The sequence below is a fragment of the Saccostrea echinata genome, unplaced genomic scaffold (assembly GCF_033153115.1).
Source record: "Saccostrea echinata isolate AGI-Se365-2 ecotype Australia unplaced genomic scaffold, CSIRO_AGI_Sech_v1 ptg000020l, whole genome shotgun sequence".
In the NCBI taxonomy this organism is placed as follows: Eukaryota; Metazoa; Mollusca; class Bivalvia; order Ostreida; family Ostreidae; genus Saccostrea; species Saccostrea echinata.
Window position 1 is genome coordinate 3,219,236 of NW_026889769.1, and position 25,388 is coordinate 3,244,623.

Genomic DNA, 25,388 nt, shown 5'->3' on the forward strand with positions numbered 1-25,388 from the left:
GGTGTTTGCTCTACTATTTAAAAATTAAACGGCCTTTTATTCAGCTATTCAAGCTCATATTCAGGGTTATCTGCATCGCACTGAAATACAAGAAAAGATTTAAAATTTTATAACTTTATTAAAATAATATTCTAAGGAAAATAAAAGTTATTGGCTAAAGCTTAAAAAAATGATTAAAAAATGTCATTTTTAACTTATTGAAAAAAGAATGAAAGATATGTATATTCAAGAAGAAGAGCAGAAATTGGCATTAAAAGCTAATTTATACAAATATCTAATAGATACACTTGTCTTCAATACTACCTTAAATGTTGAAAATAGAGAAATAATTAAAAATTTAGACTATCTGATCACAACTTAAATAATGAAGGGGGAAAATACGCAAATACACTGTACCAGTAGAAATGATAGAAAATGCACATTATCTAATCTAAATGAAATAGAACTTTATGATACATTGTCGCACATATGAAAATTTAATATATAAAATATTATTATCAAAGTAGTAGTGTATATAAATTAATCCAATTATTCAGTGTTCGAAATGTAAGGGAATTAAGAATTCTTGATAATCTTTAAGAGAAGCAAATCGTATTTGGGATAGCAAATTAGACTCATTATATTAATAATTAAGAACACTTGATTTACTGTATTAAAATATATATGTACAGATAATTTTTTGTTTGGAATAAAATATGGATGAAATATATGGAGATAACGAACAGTATTCAAGCTCAAAAGTCCATTATACAATACAAAATAGGAGCAGAGCAAACACGGACCTCCAAACATATAACGAACAGTACTCAAGCTCAAAGGCCATTGAAAAAATGCATATCAGGAACAGAGCAAACATGGACCTCTAAAAACGTCAGAGGTGGGATCAGGTGCTATGGGGGAATAAACACCCCCTGTCCACCGGTCACACCCGCCGTGTGCTCATTGTTATGATCGGGTAAACGGAAAAATCCGACGACAATTCAGTGTATAAATAATGGCTTGATAATTAGTATGAAAAACGTCAATCAGCATTCAATTCAATGATAAATTGTATTTGCTGACAAGGTCATTGTATCAACCATAGAACTTGCCAAATGACGACTTTAAACGAGACTGTTGATATATTTATTTCATAAACTTGTTTTTCAACAGCTTGCCTCGTTTTAGAAATTGTTCGTACGTGGAGCATGCTCTTGCGTTTCGAATCAAGTAGGAGATACAAACCCCATATGCAGGCGATAAGGATATATAACTATATAAGTAAGGGAAGTTGACGATAGAAAAATTGAAGTCATCGTGTTTATCATTAAGTTTTGTGTTAAGGTTACCATTAACGTCTTTTTCTAGTAAAATATCCAAATTTGAAACAAGTATATCAGACTCTGTGGTATCTTTTATTTCAAGTTCACTGGGATATATCGAGTCAATATATGAAAGTAACTATTATTAATTGATAATAGGTCTTCGATATATCTAAAAGTCGAGTTAGGGCCACAGAAAGTGTCTTCTACTTATCATGTATACGTTTTTAAAATAAATTCTGCTTCATATGAATTCATAAATAGGTCTGATGATAACGGGGCGCAATTAGTACCCATGGGAATTCCGACAGATTGTTGGAAGACCTGATCTCTAAAAACTACTGATATTGTCAATCAGAAACTCAAGCATCTTTTTTTAGCTACTTCAGAGTACTTTGTTTGTTCATTCAGAATGTTTTTAAACTAAATAATTTTGTAAATGACCAATGAAAAGGTAAGTAAATTTACGAGTTCCATTTTTATTGAAAAAGAAGCTGTCAATGATGTCAAAAAGTTTGGACTATAATTTATCGTGGGGAATGGTTGTATAAAGTGTTAAGTCGTACGTTTTGATGTTACTGATTTCGAGAAAATTTTGTGATTTCATATTTTCATAATGTTCTTTGGAGTTTTAAAGCATCGATATTTGATTTATATATAGTTGTACAGTACTCCTGAAGTTTCTCCTTCAGTGCTGTTGATATTTTAGTGAGGAGTAAAGAAAGAGGCTTGTTCGAACGTTTACTGGAATCCGCTATGTATCTTTGTTTGTGAGGATTTTTATGAACTTTAGGAATCCAGTATAGGTATTGTAATTCAAAGTCATTTTGATTGTTGGGAATATTTAAAATATCTAAAACATATGATTTTGAAGAATATCCTCCTTAGAGAGGGAGCTATGAGTATAAGTTGGATTACCACTTGCAGAATTAAGTCCCAGTTCCCCTAAAATACAATTAAAATAATGAACCTTACAAACAAAGACAATGTCCTTACCTGCTTTGTCAGCTGGGACAAACTACATACTTATCGTGTAATCTATCTCTCTCTCTCTCTTTTTTAACATCTGAATTATTGCAGACAGAAGGATAGATGGCTTTCATATTGCCCCTTAATCGCTTAATGCGAGATTTTAACATCCATCTGATACTTTTAATCCATTCTAACAAAGTGTCAAGGTCTTCTTTTTCATGTTTGGTCCATCAATTAATATTAAAAATGAAATTCCTATTTGTTTGTTTTATATACTATTAAAAACATTTTATTACTTTCAGGTATAGAACTATTCCCCATTTTGAAACCTAAAACGTGAACAGACGACAAACTGAAACAATATGTCGACACCTGAGAAGATGTATGGCGACGATTTGGCGCTTCTCAGCGACCTAACCGAGGACGCCCTCCTTCAGGAGCTTAAACATCGATATGAAAGAAATTTCATTTATGTAGGAAATATGTCAATGATATATTTTTATTGATGAGGTCTTATGATTTTTTTTGTCTTAAAATACTAATTTGGAAAAGCAGTGTTTTTCACTCGTGTAATTTAGTTAATTGTCATATAACATTTTGTATGACAATATGAATGTATAAATGTATGTATGAAATTAAAACGAAGAAAAAGAAAATCCAAAAACAAAGAAAAAACAAAACAAAAAAACCCCACATATAAACACACAATCAACATTCAAATGAAACTAAAGCAAAATAATAAAACCAGTATGGGTCATTTAGTTGGCGTTTCTCTGACTTAACGTATACAATGTACATCGAACACGTCTTACACATTCTATTGCTTTCTTATGTGTGATAAATTGATCACAAACATCTGTGTACTCCATTCTATGATATGGAGGGAATTCATAAGGCTATATATTAAGTACATTCTCGATTGCTCACATGAATCTATATTTCGCTTTATTCTGAAATTTGCTTTGATATACGAAATCTACTTTAAGGGAGTCGACTGGGGTTTTATTGTGTGAAAACTACTATAGAGAAACTCTTTAATCTTATACCATATATACCTTACATTGACTTCAGTATACATGCAAAGTTTAGTGAAAATCTACCATCTGGTTATTTTTTAGGGACCATTTCAAAATACAAGTACATTTACAATAGGATTATATAGGAAAATACCATTTTTTCGCACTTCGGAGCAAATTATACAAATGCTACTATAGACTTTTTGCTCAGATTATATCATTTGATGGTTAATACTATATTGTACATTTTATGCAAGAAACAGAAAATTCTATCGTCTGGTTTCCAGAGGGGGCATCTATAAATGTCAAAATTCATGGAGTACAACAAAACTTTTCAGATACCACAAATTTACATAAAAAATACTACTAATGATAGCGAGATTCTCAATTTCCTGTGTTTAAAATTTCAAGAGCATCTATTTTATACTTTTTATTTTATGACATAATTAATGACCCCGCTTAAAGAACTTCGGTTATTCATAACGTCAAAAACACACTATTACGACGTCTATCTACCCATCATTTGAAAAATCGTTTAAAAAATTTAGAAATGTAATTAGATTTTTTAACCTGAGATTTCCTAAATTTGTTAATTTTTATAAATTATGTAAAAATAGTTGCTTTAACAGAGTAAATATGCTTGATTTTACTATGCTGCGCGAAGTATTGCGCAATGAAAACCCCAGTCGGCCCCCTTAATTACCCAAATTAATTTCAAGCATGATTACTATAAAGTTATGAAGCTTTAAAAAATAATATGAATGATTAATTTATTGATGCAGTCGATCGTTATTAAAATATTCGCCATTACATAAACTGAAAAACTTATGGTGTTTCCGTGGGTTCGTGTTTTTCCTGTTCACGATTCGTTTTGTTTTATGGATTATTGAGATTGATCCATGTTCGTTTTCACCTTTCACATTCATGTAAGAATTTAAAAAAAAAAATGTTACATATACATGAATTAATAAACACCAAAATAAGGTTGCAGTTCTTTTCATTTGAAATTGCTAGCATATCATAAAATCAAATTATAACAATGGTAATGCTTTACATTTTAGACGTACCTAGGAGACATTTTAGTGGCCATCAATCCAAACAGAATGATCCCCATTTATGGAGAGGAGGTAATGCTAAATTTAAACTGATGTCGCCATAGGTTTTATATAGTTTTTTGGCAATGTAAATGTGCATTTAGTATTTTGATGATACATTAAACTTAGTTTTATAGTAATAAATTCCATTATTTTAAATGCATTCCATTATTTGTATTGAAATTATCTTTGATCTTTTATAATGCAAATCACCTCACATCAACAGGCCGGGATTAGATATTCTAAAGCAAAGCAACTTCAGGATTTACCTCCTCACATATATGCTATTGCCTGTAAATCTTACCGAAATCTGATCTGGGGGAGGGTCAACCAAGCTATCCTTGTCAGTGGTGAATCTGGAGCAGGTAGTACCAAATTATCTGAAAAAAAAATGGAAAAAAATATAATACAATAAAAGTCCAGTAGATAAAGAGAAGAATAATCAATTATAGTTTGAAATTAACACATTTAGTAAAGCTATTTTTGTTGACCTCAGCAATCAGAGTAGATTTATTTATTATGCCCGAATAAAATCATTGTACAGTTTCCATTCAAATGTACATCTCTCTTACATTGAACCTTTACCATCTTTCACAACCAGTGGTCCTTGATTAGTACATATTATGACAGCTTCGAGAACTAATTTGTTCGATTAAATTAAAATTGCTAGTTACTATAACACATTTTCGTTTTTTTTTTCCTCAGGTAAAACTGAAAGCACAAAAATGACAATAGCACAGATCGCTCGAATGTCAAAATCAGATGAGCCTACCAAACTTGCAGAACAAATTGTTGAGGTAGAAATCATTTTGATTATATATCCAAGGCAATGCACCTAACAATATTATCCAATATGAAACAAAGACATGTTTCATTTGATTTTGTAATCTTTTTAAAAGATAAATCCATTACTGGAAGCATTTGGAAACGCTAAAACAACCATGAATGACAACTCCAGTAGATTTGGAAAGTTGATTGAAGTTATGTTCAACAAACATGGCAAAATAATTGGAGGTTTGTTATCTTGTTGTTTCTCTCTATTTTCGTGAATGATAACAAATGCATTAAATTTCTTTGATAAGAGCTGAATATTTTATAGCAAAAGTGACGGAGCACATGTTAGAGAAAAGTCGCGTCGTACACAGTGGCTACGGGGAGAGGTCTTTCCATGTATTCTACTACATGTTTGCCGGTTTGTCTGAGAATGAGTTCAATCGTTACTATTTGAATCGCCCTGAACATTACAGGTACTTGTTTTGTAAAATGTAATACTGAATAAAACAGTAAAGATTTGTTAGTAATTGTTAGGCCATTGTTAACACATTGAATTGTCGACGGACTTTTCCGTTATTTACCGATCATGACAAGGAGCACACGTCGGGTGTGACCGGTCGGCAGGGGATGCTCACTCCTTCATGGCACCTGATCCCACCTCTGATGTTTTTGGAGGCCCGTGTTTGCTCTGCTCCCGATTTGTATTGTTTTATATGATGGACTTTGAGCTTGAATACTGTTCGTTATATCCATATTTCATTTGGTACATTCTAATTAGTCACATACAGGTAGTTCTTATTGTAGTTAATACTAGTATTTATTTAGAAATAGAATAATATTAAACTTGTTGTGGCAATGATTATTTTGATAAGGATAACAGATCCAGGACATGCGCAGCCTGTTTTTATGTCCCAAACAGATTTTAACCAACATCGAAGTGGATTCGAAGAATTAAAAGAAGTTATGAATGACACGGACTTCTCTTTTCAGGTGGGAAAACAAACAGTTCAATATTAAGTAAAAAGATACCCCTGCGTCGCACATTCTATTTTGTCCTAATGCTGATTGAAATCATTTTTCCACCTGTTCCTTTCAGACTGTTGACTTAATATTTGCAATGATGGCAGGTATTCTTCATCTGAACAACATCGACTTTGCTGAAGATCCAGAATTTCATCAGGTCATAATAGTTAATGAGGACGAAGTTGATTACAGTAAGTCCTAAATCAGTTCCTGATACTCTAACAAGAATTACTGTATCTAGTTGTGACCTGAATTTAAATATTTCCTTTAGGTAGTCGGTTACTCTCCCTTCAAGCAGAAGATTTAGCAACAGTTCTATTGACGACAACAAACTTTGTCCGAGGTAAAATGGGAAATTCAATTTAAATTTAAAACAAATTCTGATCTTATCAATCAAAATTTTAAAAAAATTCAACATCTAATAGGTGAAAGGATCGTTAAGATGAAGTCTGTGACCGAAGCAAGTGACGGCAGGGACGCTCTTTGCAAGGCCCTGTACAGCCGACTTTTTAGTTGGATTGTTAAAAGGATTAATTATACTCTTCAGGCTGAAGAGAATGGTCAACGGTAATTAATTTCATCAGAATTTAAATGACCAAGCTTTATTGATGAAGAGAACGAATGCATAAAATGAAAGTTTCCTAAAAAAAAAAAAAGAAAGAAAGAAATACTCTAGTTAAATCAAATATAGTTTACTATAGAATCAAAGTTGTTATAGTAAATCAAAGTTTTTACCCTAGCAAATCAGCAAATTTTTGCTATAGATTTCAGATTGTTATATTGTATGCTCTCAAATTTATACATGCACAATTTTGATATCAAATAGGTTCATGTATATTACTTTACATCATTAGTATTGAATTTTCAGCTTTGAAATGTCGAAAAAGTTCTTAAGTAAAGTTGGATAGTAAATCAAAGGCATTCACTATAGTAAACTATAGTAAATATTTGTTAGGGTTAGCATAATTAATATAGTCAGTCCATTGGCAAAGTTACAAAATGCACCTTTGAAAGTTATAATCCTTTTCTCTTAAGGCCAGCAGATGCTGGAGTGATCAGTATCCTGGACATGGCTGGCTTTGAAAATTTCCAAGTGAATAGCTTTGAGCAGCTATGCATTAACAGTGCAAATGAACAACTTCAGAACTTCTTTAACACGTATATATTCTCCTGGGAACTGCAAGAATATCACTTGGAAGGCATTAGGCAACCAAAAATCAAGTTCACAAATAATAATGAGATTCTTGGGCTTTTCTTTAATGTAAGTGCTTTAATATGCAAATAACACACACATAAATGAAGGATTTTTTTGAGTTGTTTATGCTTAAAATCTCATATTTATTTAGGCTAGTTTTGTTTTAACTGTGATAACTTTTTTGTACTCTGATGTTTTACTTGGATGTTTGTTCTAAATAATCTTATTTTGAGGTTACTTTTCCTGATAGAACAGATCTGAACAATACAATAATAAGATGCTTTCAATTCTAACAGAGACCTGTTGGGCTATTCGCTATACTTGAAGATGAATGTAGATTACATACATCATCTTCAATGTCATTTGTCGAAAAGATGAACAAAGAATTTGCGAAACATGATGTCTATAAGAAATCCAAATCAAGTGATCCCGCATTCACAATCGCTCATTATGCAGGACAGGTTTGATATATAAAATTCTCTAGTTGTTTGTGAAGATCTAAATGAAATTAGTTAAACCAATTTGTGTCAACTATATTTGATTTAACAGGTTACATACAGTGCAGTTGGCTTCATTGAGAAAAACAGGGAAACACTTGGTATTAATTTTATAAGCCTGATGCAGAACAGTCATAATTGGTTAATAAACGATCTTTTTGATGATCGACCAGATAGAGAAACAAGGTAACATACCAATATATAATTCTATAAACTCAATAATTCAAAATACTTATATATTGTTATAAATTCTAGCATTCATATTATTAAGAAAGGGCCTAACCTCTAGAATTTTATTCTATAAAATTTTGTAAAAGTTTCGAAACTAAATTTGTCTAAATTAAAAAGGAAAATTTATGTATGGCAACAAACTGGTCATTTAAAATCTTGCTTTTTGCGATATCAGGGACATTGATAAACGAAACAGTGTCTGGACTGTGCCTGAGTGGGGGAAACCAAACATGCCTACCCTAGGTCCAGGGGAGACGCTATCCAAACGAGCAGGAAAGAAAGTCAAACAAAGGTAAAAAATGTAATTCACACCTACTGATTTGTACGAAAGACCATTTAGAAATAATTAAAAAATATTTTTGAATTCGATTTCGATATAACAAATTGTTTAATTCGTTTCAAAAAATTTAATTCGTTATAACAAATTTGAGGATTCGATTTAACGAATCTAATTCTTTATAACAATTTTTGAATTCGATTAAAGGAATTTAATCTGGTTACAATGAATTTAATATGTTTTAACAAATTCTACATTATATTGAATTTAAAAATATTTTTGCTAGATTCTGAATGTTCCTTCCTTTTTTTTTTTTGAACTGCGTGATCATTATTTTAATAAAAAGAATCATAAAATTTCCATCTCTCCGCATGTATTTCAATCCCGAACCAGACGAGAAATACTACCTACTACACCACAATAGTCATAAGTATATATATCATATTATATAATCTGTTAGCAATATTAGATACTACTTACTACTTCTAGGCACCTAATTCAACCTCTGGTGTTTCCAGGGTTCTATGTTTTCGCCCTGTTCTTCATTTCTATTGTTGATAAGATTTATGAGACTGATCAATGTTACATGTGTAGGTATCTTCACCTTTTTCATTCCTTTAAAACTTAGAGGATTAGTACAGCTCGGTGTAATGTGTGGTGTGGAATGTTGTCCCATTTTGAGAAATATTTAACAAAAGTTAGCTAAATTTAAAAAAATATGAAAAAATTCAGTTTTCAAGTTAATATTTTCAAAGACATAAAGGAAGTAGGAACCTAAAATTATATTAATTAGGTTTGTAGCCAGCACCGACGTTAGACATTAAAACTGAAAATACAGCAGTTTTGTTTTTAAAAACCATTGCTGTTGTTATTGCTCCAATGTAATCATGTTTTTTTTGTTTGCTTGAGTTTTGTTTATTGTTTAAATGTTGGATTGAAGTTGGAACTTAAGGTGAACCCAAAAAGTTATTTGGCTGTGCAATATACATGTTTTTTTGTTTTGGTGCTTTGAACAATACACAATGTATTGGTAGTCCAAAACTTTGAATAAAGGAGCTACTTCTTCAATTTCATATATATTAAATATTAAATGTAATAAAATTTTACTAACACTGAGTTTGCTCTGTTTTATATACGATAAGGTATTATTTTATTAATTATGAGCTTATAGCTGCAAAGACTAATTCAGTATTAGAAATCGTGATAAAGGAGATTTTTTTTTATTAATACATCTATTTTTCCTACTTTTATACGAAGGATGAATAAAGATCGCCCTTTACCAGCTATTCCTTCTGTCTCAGGTACTACAACTAGTGTTCATTTCAAGGTGAGCCAAATGAATATTCTGTAGCTGATTTATAGTTTATACCTATCTAGTTCGAGATAACAAGGTTCAACTGTACATATATAATTTACAATACTTTTGTTCTTTATAGCAATCTTTATCTTCCCTTATGGAAAATCTTAAGTCTTCCGAGCCCCAGTTTATACGGTAAGTCTAGTGCTTAACCATATACAAAAAATGTGTGACGTCACTGAGTCCCTTTGTATGTACACATGTAGTAACTTTGCATCTTTTATTATTTGGTTCTTTTTTCACTCGTAGATGTATTAGGGCTAATGCTGAGAAGCAGTTTGGCCTCTTCGACTCCAGGCTTGTTCATAAACAACTTCGCAATACAGGTGTGTTTGAGACAACAAGAATACGAAAACTTGGATTCCCAACACGTTTACATATGCAGGATTTCATTAATAGGTAAGTACAAGAGTGTGAAATTAAAAGTCGTCTTATAATGCACCCATTACATACTGGTTTAACGTAAGAACTGCTACACATTCAATTTCAATTTTTACTAGAAGACTGAGCTAAAACAGCTACATTTTTGAGGAGTTTTAATGTATGCATATCTTGTTCTTTCTTTGTTTTAGTCGTTTCAAATGTGTCATACTGTTTTGTAGATATAAAGCAATAGCCTTCCCCGTCACTGAGCCTGTTGAGACAAACGCAGCTAACTGTGAAAAAATTCTAAGAAAAGCACAACTCTACGATTGTGAAATTGGCAAATCTAAAGTAAAGTCAAAACTTGAAATTCTGATTCTATTTTCAACTTTATATGATACTATTAGTAAAAAAAAAAAAAAATGAATAATTGCACTATTTTTCTTGTAATTAGGTCTTTCTCAGATACTGGCACGTAGATCATCTAAATATGTGCATGGAAAATTTTGTTTCCAATCTTCGTACTATTCAAACAAGAATTCGCATGTTTATTGCCCGAAAAAAGTTCCTTGATATGATGCAGTACATAACAAGCTGCCAAGATGAAGTGTTTAAGATAGGGAATCTGGTGGCTACAGCTGGAGATCAACTCTATCACATTATGGTTTCTACTGATGATTTAGACAAGAACCACTATAGAAAGAGGGTAAGATTATTTGTAAAAATGTATCAATCTGTTACAACTGTATCGTTTATGACAACAACAAAGGCAAGACTTTAATTTAGTAAATGTTTGAATAGGTTAGAATTTTCAAAATTTCTAAACATAGGACCATTGTATTCTACGAAAAAAAGTTCAAATAAGTCTTGGTCAATATTGGTTTTCTGTTTTGTGTTTGGAGGAACATTGACCAATAAAAGCGTTTGCTTATGAAAAATAATGTAGAGTGTCAATTTTTTGTGAAAGTTTCTAAGTGTTTTTAACCAAAAATATTTAGGGGTAAAGGTATAGTAATGCATATAGCAATTTTTCGGATGGAAAGGGTTTGAGAATTAAAAGAAATTGAATACACTTATCGAATTAAGGTGATTAAAAAAAAAAATAAACCTGGTATGTTTTGTTTCGAAAATGGTCATAACATTAAATTGTTTTGGGAAATAATGCAAGGTCCCAAAAAATGTCACCAATTTCATTATATCTGAAACGTTCATCTTAGTGATACAAATAAAAATACTACTTCTTTCATTAATGATATCGACCATGAACAAAGGCATTAAAATCTGTATTATTAAAACATGCACATAAAAAATTAGTTGGAGGAAGAAGAAAATAAAAGAAGGAGGCAAAGACAGTCTCAGATCGGTAGAAGAGGACTACCTAGACAATATCAACACGACTTCTATGACAGACCTGACTATTACACTATGGAGGAAAGTTATTACAATTACAACAGGCAGTCGGAATACCAACAAAGGTTAGTCAGATTTAAAGACTTTGTAAATCAACAAAAGACATACTAGTATTTCTAATAGCCACATTTTACACAAAATAACTAGATGTAGATATTGTTCATGTGATACTCTCAAAATATTTTCTTTCAATTGTTTTCATGGTGAGGGAGGTTTGTGACAATAAAGGAATTACAAAAGACAGGGACATATGAAATGCTGTTGATGGTCCATAACATATCACGTTGTTTATATTTCCAGGTCCCGATATGAGCCACACAGTAGAAGACGCCCTTTGTCCCAGATAGCCGAGGTCAGTTTAAGTTTTCAACGAGAATTAATGCTTCAACCCTTTTTTTAAAAATTGAAATACTCTGCACTAGTATCGAAAGTTTTCAAATTTGATTATCCTTTTGTTTTGTTGACTAAAGTACCGTGCATCGTTATTTAAAAAAAAATCAAGCAAAATAATTCACAATTATAATTTGAATGTAACAGATCCAAAATCTTACAGAAAAAGCTATACTTAATTTCTAGAACCCCCCCTCCCCCCCTAAAATCAATATAACTTCAACAGGAAGCCATTTGCAAAATCTTGCATAATTTGAAGATAAAAAAAAACGATCTGTACGCAATTTCTTTGTATTAATTTAAGCATTATTGAACAGGAAGCTAAATTTCGACTTTGTCAAGCAAGGTTTTGTGTTTATACATGCATCCTGTTATTAATATGCAAACATATGTTGTGTCCCCCGATGAGGTAAAATAAAGTACGCTGAAAATAAAATTCTGCTGTAGTCAATTACGGGGGTATTGATTACTGAGTGTGTACAATACACAATACGTATAAGATAAATTCATAATACCTCTGCGTGGAGACAGGTAGTTATTGTGACACTTGGTGTTTGTGAATATGGAGCACAAAATAGTCCAGGTTTGATACACTTCATTTGTTTATAATATAAATAAATTGATTTTGGTGTAAAATACTTTTTAAAATGGCATATACTAGTAAATACGTGTTTGGTCATTTAAGAAATGAATTTAATTTTTGAAGATTCATGAGGACATGAACTACGACGCTTCACGCCGGCATATTTCATGAAGCGCGTTAGCGCTTCATGATAAATATGCCGGTGTAAAGACGAATAATGACCCCCATAGAATAATGACCGGGAGGTCATTTTTCAACGACAAAAAATGACCCCCCAGCCGTAGAAAAAAATAATTTTTTGTAGAAAAAGAGCCCTAGGGGTCATATCTTTATATGTGGGTCCTATAAAAAAATGACCCCCGTTGGAAAATGACCCCTTTACCAACAGATACACAATTTATAACAGGTGATTGATTTCAAGGTTTAAACTTCAATGTTTAATTCTTATTTATGCCCTTTTTGATCAACTTTGGACGAAAGCGCAATTAAAATGCAATAAAACAGCATTACATTTACATGCATATTTCTGTCTTTTAAGCCTATTGTGTTCTCAGCACATATTGAAAATCGCAAAATGGCTACTATTGGTTATTCTCCCTTTATGAATGTCTTCCATTCGTTTCATATTTGGATATTTGACTGATTATAGACATTCATACAAGTAGCTAAATAATCATACAAGTAGCTAAATAACAGCGGGATGTTCTGGATTTCAATGGTAAACATGTCTTTCAAAGTATTCAGCATGCATTGAATACGATCAACTTTATTTTTTAAAGTGAATGAAAAAAAATGAATGAGATAAGTTTTCGGAAATAAATACGGGAAGTTATGCAATGTAATATTATATATTTTTTTTAATGACATAAAAGGTGTGTAAATGAGGTAGAATGTATCGCAAATGACATAATATCTCGTGTGAACGACATACTGTGGATATATTTCCTAACGAAAAAAAGTTGACGATAACGAACAAGGATGATTTTAAAATATCCACAAGCAATACAATTATGTTAACAGGGCATACAAAAGGACCCCTGAAAATTGCAGAGGCAGGAGTAGGTGCCTAAAAAGAGTAAGCATCCCCTGTTGACCCGTCACACCTGCCGTGAGCCCTATAAATAAATCAGGGGACATTCCGTTGTCGAATTAAGTATAGAAAAAAGGCCAAACAATTGACCATATTATAAGTTATATTTGTTGACAGGGTCATTGATACGACCATTGAATTTACGAAATGCTGACTTTAAACGAGGTTGTTGAAACCCCTGTAACAGTCAGTAGCCTGACTCGATTTAAAAATTAATCGCGTTCTTGGGTATCGAATAATTTGGTAGATGTTAACATCATATGCAAATGATAGCGGAATATTACTACATAAATAAGGAAAGTTTACGATGGAAAAAGCTGAAGGCATCCCGCTTGTCAGACAATTTAGTTGTAAGCTGGTCTTGAGCGTCTATAGTCAGCAGGACGTCCAAATATAAAGCAGACGTGGCAAACATAAAAAGGACATAAAATTTCTGCTTGTCAGAAATATATACAATCGCATAATGTGCATTCAATTTTATTTATAAACAATGGTCTATGGGAATTTCTTTTCAAATATATAGAAGTAATAAAGAAGGATCCCAGTATAATATACATATGTACATTCAAGTCTGTTAACATGGTCGTCTGAGAATAGGATACATACATGTAAGAGGAATAATTTTCTTTAGAAATCCACTTTAAAACAGTGATACATTTGTCAAAAAAATATGGAAACATTTCAATACAGTGTATATTGAAGTAGATAAATGTTTTTAATTTATCATTAAAGACAGACCATTTTATTGACCTTCCAGGTGAATATAAGGATTTATTTTTCCTACATTGAACTAAATAGATTGAAAACAACTCTGAAAAGTTATTTCACCTGCATCCGTATTCCACTCAAGTTAACATAATATTCAGGCTCAAAGAATCGGAGAAGGGGGCGAGTGATTGCTCACCCCTCCTTTTTCTGAATGTAAAATTTAGCAATTTCTAGTTTGAAAATGTTCATTGAAAGTCTTGTAAACACCCCCTCGTTTTTATACAATATAGTTAAAAACTCCCTCCTACTTGAGTGGACATGGTGAACATAACATTCAGGCACATAGAATCAGCGCTGCGTGGAGTGTCCTTCCCCTTCCATTTTCATGAACGCTATTTTTTTATTTTTTCGCTTGAAAATGATCATTGCAAGTCTGGTTGCCCTATCCCAAACTTTTTGATACAGTAGAGTAAAAGGAAATCCCCCTTACATCAATAGACTTTTTAAGGGGTTCATCAAAGATATTTTTGGGGTAACTTGTCATTTGTCCTCTTATAATGCCCCATTCCCCCCTTCGATGTTATGCCTGACGTTTATTTTTTCTACATTGCACCAAAACTAGATTTCAAATGCAAAATTAATACTGGTTATGCTTATTATGTTACCTCCGATTCTCTCATTGTGTTTGGCTAGGACTTGAGCAAATGTAAACAAGAAACTTGACGTGTCATCTTAATCAGTCTGTATCAATTTAATCGTAGAATCATATAATATAACAGTTATTGCTGTTTTTTCTGTCAGTACGATGATTTTCCACCATCGAAAAAAACAAAGTTCACCTCGCCCTTTGGGCTCGATAAATCTTTTATTTTTCTAGATTCTGAATCATCGCATTAATCTTAAAAACAGTAATGATTGTATAATGTAATGAAATCAACATATCATCGATTTATTCCCAATTTAGCTCAGGTGAGAATTTTGTTCAACAGGTCTCTTGGTTTATTATTTTTATTTTGCAATTTCAACTTTAATCCTCTTTAATCCACAAGGGGTCATTATTCTACGGGGGTCATTTTTCTTCACGTGGGGTATGCAGATTTTTGGGGTGATGACACTTTTTCTATGGGCAAAAGGGTCATTTTTCGACGTCGAATAATGACCGGGGGTCATTTTTCGCCGTTGAATAATGACCGGGGGTCATTATTCGATGGCGAAAAATGACCCCCGGTCATTATTCTATGGGGGTCATTATTCGTCTTTACACCGGCGTGAAGCGTTGTAGTTCATGTACCTCATGAATCTTCAAAAATCAAATTCATTTCTTATATTTACATTATTTTTCTGATGAGTTACCACAAATTTCACCACTCAACTGTCATTTTTAAAGCAAAACAGTTTGCACTATAGTTTTGACGTCAAGTACGGTATTATGACGTAAAATGGAGATATTCATGCTCATCCATGGTAGTTCATGAGAAAATGAACAGCATTCTAATTTGCAAAGAATCTTAAGAAAAAATATTTGGAAATGTAAATATTAGAGAATATTTGATAACGGTTTTGCATAGTTTTGATGATACTTTATATAAAATATTGTAATACAAATATGTGATGGAAGATAATATATTTGGGTAGTAGAGTGGAGTGTTTTGATGTCATTTTAAATATGTGTGATTAATTTTTTTCTCATGAAATCTTGTGAAATTAAGTCTTAGTTTCGAAGATTTAACTTTTTCTCTTTTGGTATATATATATATATATATATATATATATATATATATATATATATATATATATATATATATATATATATATATATATATATATATATATATTTGAATTTTTCTTATTCTACAAATCCTTTAGGAATCCCTAACTCATCTGTATAAGAAATGGCATAGCGTTGATCCCGATGCTTGGTGTAAAATTATTTATTTAGAGAGAGACAAAATAGTTCAGAAGTTTTATATCCTTGAGAGAGAGGTCACAATTGATGGCAAGACTGGATCCGAATTTGACGGAGAACGGTAAGGACGACACATTTGAATTAGAGTATAAAATTAGAAAACCGACCCATCTCTTTATTTAAAAGATATATATATATATATATATATATATATATATATATATATATATATATATATATATATATATCAGTTTATTATCATATTCATATTATATGTAATAATGTAGGAATGTTTCTAAATACTTGAGTAACCAAAGAGGATAGAAAACAAAATCAAAACATTTTTTTTACTCTTCCCGTTGCAACTTTAAGATGTGGGATCTGTTGAAACAGTTCAAACAAACAAACAAAACCAAAAAAATTAAAAATACATGTACATATATTTTTCATTAAAATATTTATATCACAAGATTTTCTTTTCTGAACAATACAAAATGCTCTTTTTCAAGATTGTAGTATTTTCTCAAATCCAACATTTTAATATCTGCTTTATCCATAAATAACGAAGTTAACAGTTTAACTACACTAAATTGACACAATTGTATTGAGATCGACAAATTCGTAAAATTATAGTAATATTTCACTGAAAATGTTAGAAAACAAAAATAAGCCACTTTTTACTCTTATCAATACAACTTAAAAATGTGGAATCTGTTGAAACAAAACAAACAAACAAACAAGCAAATTTTAAAAAATATAAAATATTTATGTGACAGTATTTTCTTTTCTGAACAATAACTAATGTTCTTTTTAATGGAAAAGATTGTAGCATTTTCTAACATCACTGTATTTATTTTATCCATAAATAAAAAGTTTAACAGTTAACTAGACTAATTTGACACCATAACTTCAGACCAACAACTTCTAACGATACTAAAAATAAAATATATCGAATCATTGAATATGTTAAGAGGTCTGCATACTGTGTTATAAATATCTTTTTTAATATTCCCTTGTGATGACTGGATCATATACATCTTATCAAAAACAATTTACACATCGCACCCCTTTCCTTTATCATCTAAGTGTGTTGAAAAAAGTGAATAAAACTAATGTTACTCAATATAACAAAGAAAGAAAATTGTGACAATTTTAGGATAATGATATGTCACATTTAAATAGATATAAATAGATATGATGAAATATGAAGATAACGAACAGTATTCATGCTCAAACGTCATACATGCAATGCTCTCAAACATTTTTTTTCTTAATTCAGATAATTCTAGTTTAAATATATGCTAGTATTTATGTATATGTATAAAAACTATCTGGTTTATTCCTCCTTTTTATGTCTTTTTCCTATCAATCATGCAACTTTTTCTCTCTTATGTGTATGTATATTGTATAACATGTATATGACTATATATAAGTGTTTACAGTGTACTTTCTTTTTGCCCCATGATGGCACTTAATTGGTAATAAAGAAATTGAAAATTGTTGTGGATATATTTCTGTACCATCATTTGAAATGAAATTATTGAACCTTTTTTTCATTTTAAGAATTAGTCTTTCGTATATCCGTAATGTCGACAGAGATGACGAAACAGCGAGCATTTTGTCTTACGTCGGACAGGTAAGAGTCAATCACTTAATACTTAATAAGCTAGTTTCTGACCTGACTGCAAGAAAGAGGTCTTTGATGTTGATCAAGAGTATTTCTTAATGATCACCTACAAAAATAAGGAAAAAGAATTTTTTTTTGCTTTTCTGCTTTATCACGTATTACTCAAGTATGTTATCATGTTCAGAATTGAAACAAATGATATCTTCCGTTATTAGTCTTTGTTCGTTTGTAGGTTATTGACTTTTCCTATATCATAATTACAAATCTATCCCTTAGATTTATTTTTTCTTAAGAATTGCCTATGATTAGAGATGTCACAATGTTTGCTTTAAAGAGTCAAGTTGAGATTTAATTAAGGAGATGCCCCAACGTTCGTTTTAGGGAGTCAAACTCCGAAAGGATATGGATGGTAGTATAACGGCCACAAGACTCGGAAAAAACCCGGTTATTGTTAAGGATCACGACAACCCCGCAGAACATTGCTTCTCCCTTGAAGTCCTGAACCATGAAGGGAGACTTCCCCTCCATGTTCCGGTCAAGGTACACAAAACAATACCATTGTATTTTGGAATTTATTTAATTACAGTAATATTATTGCATATATTATAACATACTGCAGAGAAAAGTTGTTTTTTTTAATGTGATGAAACTCAATGGTATAGTAAAATAAAGGTATTCATTTCACATTCATTTGTCAGTGATTTTTATCAGTATGACTCTTGTAGCATTGCTGCATTTCGTTCACCCTACCCTTTTTGTCAACCTTTAATTTGACAGATATTTGACATGGAAGAATTCAAATGTCAGATGGGAATCCAAATACAGCTTAATGATAGGAATCCTGATGAAAGAGTTCTCCGACATCAAAGTGTCACGTGTATCAGTTTGGTCAAAGATGAGAAGGAGGCGGGAGCCACGCCATGTTGGCTGCTTATTATAAATCTGTGTGCTCTAAGGGCCATTACTGACAATACAGGTTTGTGGTAGAGGGTTTTTCCCTAACCAAATACCCTGGATAGGATAGAACAGAATGAAATCCAGTAAAACATTCAAGGTCCCACAGGGGAAAATGACGAAAAGATCAAGTATAATCATTATTAATTTGACACATTTCCCCAATAACGATATTCGACACAATTTACTTAAAATGTTATGTAGCAAATAGTTCAATACACCCCTTTGTCCATGTATAAACCAGCAGCCAAGCTCTTTATCTTTACTTTTTGTGAATTTAAAAATTTTGTTTGTAGTAATAACTCATGTAGAACAAAGGCTGGTTGAATTGGCAAACCGAACAGAAGAAGAACAGGAAATAGAATTAGAGAAGCAAGAAAAGAATACGGAACTTGCCGCAAGGGTAAATATAGTGAAAGCAAATTGTTAGTGAAACAATTGTGAACTTATATTGTATGAAATCAGTTTTCTTCTGATTTGATGTCTTTAAATTCACAGTATGGAGCTTGTGAATAAAAGACTGGTAATGATTGTGGAATGCTGATAATGGTGTTCCTTTATTTAAAATAATATCAAGTAAATTGATGATGATATCAAATATTAGATTAGAATTCGAGTTTAAGGCGTGAAATATATTCCAATTTTAGAACAGACAGAGACAATGGTCCAAACTGAACCCCAGACAAGGTATACAAAGTTCCGAGGCACCATTAAGGAAAACGAAAATAGACCTTTTGAAAAGAGGAAAGACTGTTGGTGGAAATTTAAGCTACAGCTGGGAAATTGATGCTCGAAGTAGGAAGAAAACTTAAATTTATTTAACAGTTATGTTCATTTTTGAATATTTTATATTCTTTCGATAATTTTAATTTCTGAGGAAAATTTAGTAAAGTTCTTGTACTTTTTATTTTTGTTTAGATTCCCAAAAGCATATAATAAATTTAGAAGATGTGCATCAACGTTATGAGGAACCCGAGTCTCAGATTGGGGGTTTTGGAGGTTCTAGTAAGCAGTTATTTGATGGTTGTATTTAGAATACCAGCAGAATAGTACAGAGTAGAATATAAGAATATTTGTTTTGTGAAATATTATTCATATGTCATGATACGGCCCGGATGTTAATGATATATTTACATGTAAGTGTAATATAATCTAATTGTATGTTGATTTCGTTAGGAATGGGTTATCCCGGAAGTGTCCTCAGCAGTGTAATGTACCCAGGCACCGGAAGTTCTGTGAGGAAAGACTGGGCAAAGGTCAAGGTTGCAATAAAACAAGAAAGAAGACTGGATGAAGAACAACTGGAAGAACTGGCCGAGGAAGACGAAGAATTATAACAACACTTTTAACTAAATTCTGTCTTCCAATTATGCAATGGACATGAAATAATTGGAATGAAAATATAGCTAATGGACGATGGCTTAATTCTTTGTTAAATGATAAATGGACTTGGTTATAATATCATTACAAGACTAAATATATTCTAACCTTCTAACCCAATTCCTATTTTTAAGAAATATTTTGGAATATATATGTTTACTTTTAATATTATATAAATTTTTGTAAGTTTATGCACAAAACTTTCAAATATTTCAAAAGATCATATGATCTCCGGAATGCTTGTTATTATGACATTATACATATATGTATTTACATTGCATAATAGGCCTACGGTAGATTTTTGAAAGATTTATATTAGTATGCATTCACAGTGAAGTCTCACGAGCTAATACAAAAGAGACAATATTTATCGCCATGTAATGGATTGATTTATGTTTCATGACCGTTTGATGTTAGCTCTTGGACCCTATGAGTATTTATGACGGAATTGGCTGTCATCACTTTCACAATAATGAGGGAGAAATAAAATCATAATATCTCAAGAGAAATTCTATGTAATTACAAAATTTTGTATCGTTTTAATGTTACTATTTCTATTGTTATATGTATTAGTTGATAATCCGTGTAGTACGTACATGGTATTAACCATGAGTTGGGAGTTCGATTTATTTTGTATTTGTATGTCCCCGTAATCGAAGATTCGGGGGTATAAATAGTTTTTGCCCTGTCCATCCGTCTGTTTATCTGTTTATATGTTTGTTTGTCCGCTAAAACTTTAACATTGCCCCTAACTTTTGATTGATATGGCTCTCATATTTCACATGTGTATTCATTGTAACAAGGCCTTTCTTTGGATACCACAATATTTGAACTCTTGACCTTGACCTTGGAGTTTGACCCATTTTTGCAAGAATTTACCCAACTTTAACCTTGGCCATAACTTTTGAACAGTTGGTGCTAGGGCTTTCATACTTCACATATGTATTCATCGTGGTAAGACCTTTCCATGGATATAAATATTTTTTTTACCTTTTGACCTTGACTTTTGAGTTTGACCCAACTTAAAAAACTTTAACATTGGACATAACTTTTGAACAGTTAGTACCAAATAGGGCCTTCATATTTAATAGGTGTATTCTCGATGACAAGGCCTTTCTTTGGATACCAACAATTTTGACCTTGACCTTGGAGTTTGATCTACTTTTGAAAACTTTAATCTTGGTCATAACTTTTGAACAGTTGGTGCTAGGGCTTTCATTCTTCACATGTGTATTCCTTGTGACAAGGCCTTCCTTTAGATACCAACAATTTTGACCCTTTGACCTTGACCTTGAAGTTTGATCTACTTTTGAAAAACTTTTAACCTTGGTCATAACTTTTGAACAATTGGTGCTAGGGCTTTCTTACTTCACATGTGTATTCCTTGTAACAAGACCTTTCTTCGGATACCAACAATTTTGGCCCATTGACCTTGACCTTAGAGTTTGACCTTCTTTAAAAAAACTTTAACCTTGGCCATAACATTTGAACATTTGGTTCTAGGGCTTTCATATTTCACGTACATGTGTATCACTTGTGACAAGACCTTCCCTTGTGCACCATTTGACCTTGGTGTTTTACTTACTTTTGAAAAATTTTGATCTTCGCCATAACTTTTCAACATTTGGTGTTAGGGCTTTCATATTTCACATGTATATTCCTCAAGACAGCCTTACTTTGGGTACCAACATTTCTTATCTTTTGACCTGGAGTTTGACTTGCATTTGTGAAACTTTAACCTTCGCCATAAGCTGCCATACGGGGGCATTAGTGTTTCACAAACACATCTTGTTCTTGGCTGATTGTATGCAGTCTTCTCTTTCTCCCTTTTGGGATGGGGGATGTTTGTGATAAAATTATTATATTAATTTATTAATACATGTATAGGTTTTACCACAGGTATTGTAAGTCTTAGATGGCGTATATTCTCACTATACCTTTGTCCATGTCTTGACATGGACAAAGAATTTCAGTATGGTATAGAGCATAACGCAAATAATGATTCTTTGATATGTTTTTATTCTGATATCACATATGAAGTATGTACATTTTTATGAGGTCGCCAATAACATCAAATTGCATAAAATGGGTATATATGTATAAAATACATTTTTTTCAATAATTTGTTACCTTTTTAAAGGTGAGATCTGTTGCAATAAATTGTTTAAAAAAATGAAAAATGGATGGCGTAGTATGATATAATGATTATAAAAATGAAAAATATAAAATACACAAATTTTCAAATCAAAAATCCGTATGTTTGAATCAAAAAGTGTAGAAAAAATTCTAAAAGGGGAGAATTTGTAGTTAAACAGTGCTGATCTTATCTGGAAATAGTTTTTACTTTCTGAAACTTTAGTCCCAGAACTGAAGGATGATTTCTTAGCATGGAAATGCTGCTTTATAACATCTCAGCATGAAAAGACGTCAGTAACAGAACTATGACGAACTGTCATTACTATTTCAAAAACAAAAGCTATCTGCTCTTGGACCAAGTTAGTCAGTAATAAGTTTTTGCTTTCCAACACTGAGGCCTTTGCGAAAACTAGAACATATACACAATGTAATATACAACAACCCCACGTCATCTATTGCCCACTGAAGCAATCTTTCCTTTCCTCTGAATTCTAAATCTGCCTATCGTCGTCGAAGTCCGAAAAATCTGATAATTTTCCCTTTTATTGTACTCTTTTTCTTCTTTTGTTGTTCTGGCTCATGCGTCTGTAAAAAAAACGATGAAAGTCATGTTTCTATTGCAAAGTGCAATATTTACCCATAAAAATGATAAATAAACATAAATATTAAGTACCTTCTTGGGTGCCGTCAAGAGTGCGTCTAAAGCAGAATTTTTCTCTGTTTTTGCCTTTTTCCTCTTGTGTGTTTTTCTTTTAAGAGTTTTATTTCCTGTCCCCTGTAAATGATAGATTTATTAATCTATTAGTCCTCACTTGTTTTCCTTATAAATACTTTGATACCAAGATTTGTTGTTATTTAGCGGGTAAAATTTTTCTTATGAATCTGATTTAAAACACACAAACCCTCTACCTGATCAGGAAATGTCCGTTTGAAGGTGTCCACGTGGAAGAAAAACAATTTCCGTGGGACAAAACAATCGTCGTCCTCGCTATCTTCTGGTTCTTTCTCAATCCGGAGCAGTTTGTCCATTGTTATGTTCCAGTCTCTATCGTGTCTCATCAACTCTGATCTCTGGCTTGTGACGCACCATGAAAGATCCACCTTCCGATCTCGCGGGATATTCTTATTTCCATTCAGAAATTGTAGAAAATCTTGGTATGATTCGTTCCTCTCTCTTAGTACATTCTGGTTATAAAGAGAATACGTTTATGTGTTAAATTATTAGGTGTTATTTGAATCTCATGGCGTAACAGGAGAAAAACACATTTGTCATTGTCTTTTACTGGATTATGATTAAGGGAAACATAATTTAAATATGTCGTACATGCTAAACAGCACCATTAATTTATTAATTAAGAGTAATGGAGAGTATTTATAGCATTATATTCGTAACAATAGGAAGGTGACATGGATATTTTTGAACCATGGGCAGTGAATTGCCTGAGACACATATAAAATCAACATTTAGTACCATTGAATTTGCATACAAACATATTATTGGGGATTTTTTTTAAAGTTACATTTATGTAATTGGAAGAAAACAGTGAATGAACAAATAAATTTCCAGCATACTAGTAACTGGTCATGGACTCTGCCCATTAGATTCTTCTTCCTTTCAATCATGCCAATTTCGAATTCTCTGGTCTGAAAATTTAGAAATTTGAATGAAATTTAAACATTTCTTATTTAATTCAACTGTATATAAATAATCCGTCTAAAGAATTTTAGTTAACATTTGAATAACCTTACCCTTGTTACAGTGTCCAAGAAATGTCTGCCGCTTGAGATTTCTCTTCCAATATTCCTCCTTGAGATTCTTGTGGGGTCTTTCATGTGACTCTTTAATAAAAGTAAAATTTTACAAAATATGTACAAGTATCCCGGTATACGAAAAATCGGTATGCAAAGAACGTATGATTGGTGCCAAAGGAGAGATATGTTAATACAATAACGTAGAAAGAAAATAAATAAAAAAATCACGTCCAAAAGAAAACTGTAAACTTGGACTTGGGGATAGTACTATATTATTTCAATGAAATAGATTTTGTGATTTTTTAATTAAAAAAAAAATATTTATTTATTTATTTTGAAGCATGTATGGATTTGGAAAATAATTTACTTTTTTTCATTTCCGTCGCACCAACAATAAAATCCTTACCTTCACAGACTTCGGCATTCTCTCAGATTTGTATTCTTTTCCCTGAAATACGTATTGTTTTAAGAAAATAAATGCATAGGTTAATTTTAAAGGTTTAAATAAATAAATAAATAAATTCACATGTACAATACTATACCTCAAGAGTCTTTAGTCGATTGTTTCCTCTGTAATTTCCTTTCTACAATAACAAAGTAAGCATATGTTTTCATTTTCAATTCCTTCTTTTAATTTTTCAAATGAATTACTTGCAATTGTATGAAATGCATAAATATACATGTTATATTTACTTTTGGTGTTGAATCCTCAACGACAGGGTCAATGCCGTATTGTCGACAGAAGGAATAGTAATACTCATCACACAATGGAGGAAACATCTAAAAAGTTATAAGATAACTCCAATTTAAGTGTTGTACAGTGTATCTCTTAATATATAACTTTATATATTCAAAGATTATTGCCAACTATATAATTTAATGTTAATTCTATTTTATAGGATTCAAAGTTGAAACGATCTGAGGTCAATACTTAAAAAAAATTAGGATGAATATTTTATAACCTTGCCATCTTCATCTTTTTGGGGTTTGTCAGAATAGAAGTTACGATCTATTAAAGAGTTGCACGATCTTGCTCCACCTCAGTGGACAACATCTGACCCAGAAGCTGAAACACCCGATAACCAGTATTAGCGACTTCACTATCGACTTATCAAAATGTGTCTAAAATAATTTACCATGATTACTGACTTCAGCTCTCATTAATGAATACTAAATAAGAATACCTAAAATAAAGTATGAATTCACTACACGGTAACAGTTTGAAATTATAAAAAAAAATAAAAAAAAATAAAAACCTTCTCTCTCCTTTCATTATTACAGTATGACCACTGTTTTTTGGAAAGCCATGTATATAGTTTTCACATTGTTTATATTCAACAATTCTGCCCCTA

General features: G+C 31.7%; 2 protein-coding genes across 2 annotated transcripts; one reads left to right on the forward strand and one right to left on the reverse strand.

Annotated features, from left to right (window-relative positions):
* The first annotated feature begins 2,599 nt into the window (after positions 1-2,599).
* Positions 2,600-20,389, forward strand: LOC133189936 (myosin-IIIa-like). The gene is made up of 29 exons (XM_061325377.1): positions 2,600-2,746; positions 4,351-4,416; positions 4,610-4,748; positions 5,089-5,180; positions 5,283-5,397; positions 5,483-5,630; positions 6,030-6,147; positions 6,254-6,371; positions 6,452-6,523; positions 6,606-6,747; positions 7,216-7,441; positions 7,672-7,836; positions 7,925-8,058; positions 8,279-8,395; positions 9,638-9,707; positions 9,817-9,872; positions 9,987-10,136; positions 10,340-10,451; positions 10,555-10,806; positions 11,415-11,575; positions 11,811-11,862; positions 16,148-16,308; positions 17,751-17,823; positions 18,196-18,354; positions 18,592-18,790; positions 19,065-19,171; positions 19,416-19,563; positions 19,687-19,773; positions 19,945-20,389. Exons 1-29 carry the CDS (start codon positions 2,636-2,638, stop codon positions 20,103-20,105), a joined length of 3,711 nt encoding a protein of 1,236 aa, XP_061181361.1. The 5' UTR covers positions 2,600-2,635; the 3' UTR covers positions 20,106-20,389.
* Positions 20,390-23,139: 2,750 nt separating this feature from the next.
* LOC133189840 (uncharacterized) lies at positions 23,140-24,460 on the reverse strand. Its single transcript, XM_061325231.1, has 4 exons — positions 24,443-24,460; positions 24,034-24,123; positions 23,857-23,928; positions 23,140-23,469 (listed from the first exon to the last, which is right to left on the reverse strand). The coding sequence occupies exons 1-4, from the start codon at positions 24,458-24,460 to the stop codon at positions 23,140-23,142; spliced, it is 510 nt and encodes a 169-aa protein (XP_061181215.1).
* Positions 24,461-25,388: the final 928 nt, after the last annotated feature.

Bases quoted from the DNA above. Each gene is read 5' to 3' on its own strand.
- LOC133189936 (XM_061325377.1), top strand. From the start codon at position 2,636: ATGTCGACACCTGAGAAGATGTATGGCGACGATTTGGCGCTTCTCAGC. The intron at 5,398-5,482 runs GTTTGTTATCTT...AATATTTTATAG, and splicing joins ACATGGCAAAATAATTGGAG to CAAAAGTGACGGAGCACATG. The intron at 18,791-19,064 runs GTTTGTGGTAGA...TTTTGTTTGTAG, and splicing joins GGCCATTACTGACAATACAG to TAATAACTCATGTAGAACAA.
- LOC133189840 (XM_061325231.1), bottom strand. The intron at 23,929-24,033 runs GTAAGGTTATTC...CTAAATTTTCAG, and splicing joins TCTTGGACACTGTAACAAGG to ACCAGAGAATTCGAAATTGG. The intron at 23,470-23,856 runs GTATGCTGGAAA...CTTTATAACCAG, and splicing joins GAGTCCATGACCAGTTACTA to AATGTACTAAGAGAGAGGAA.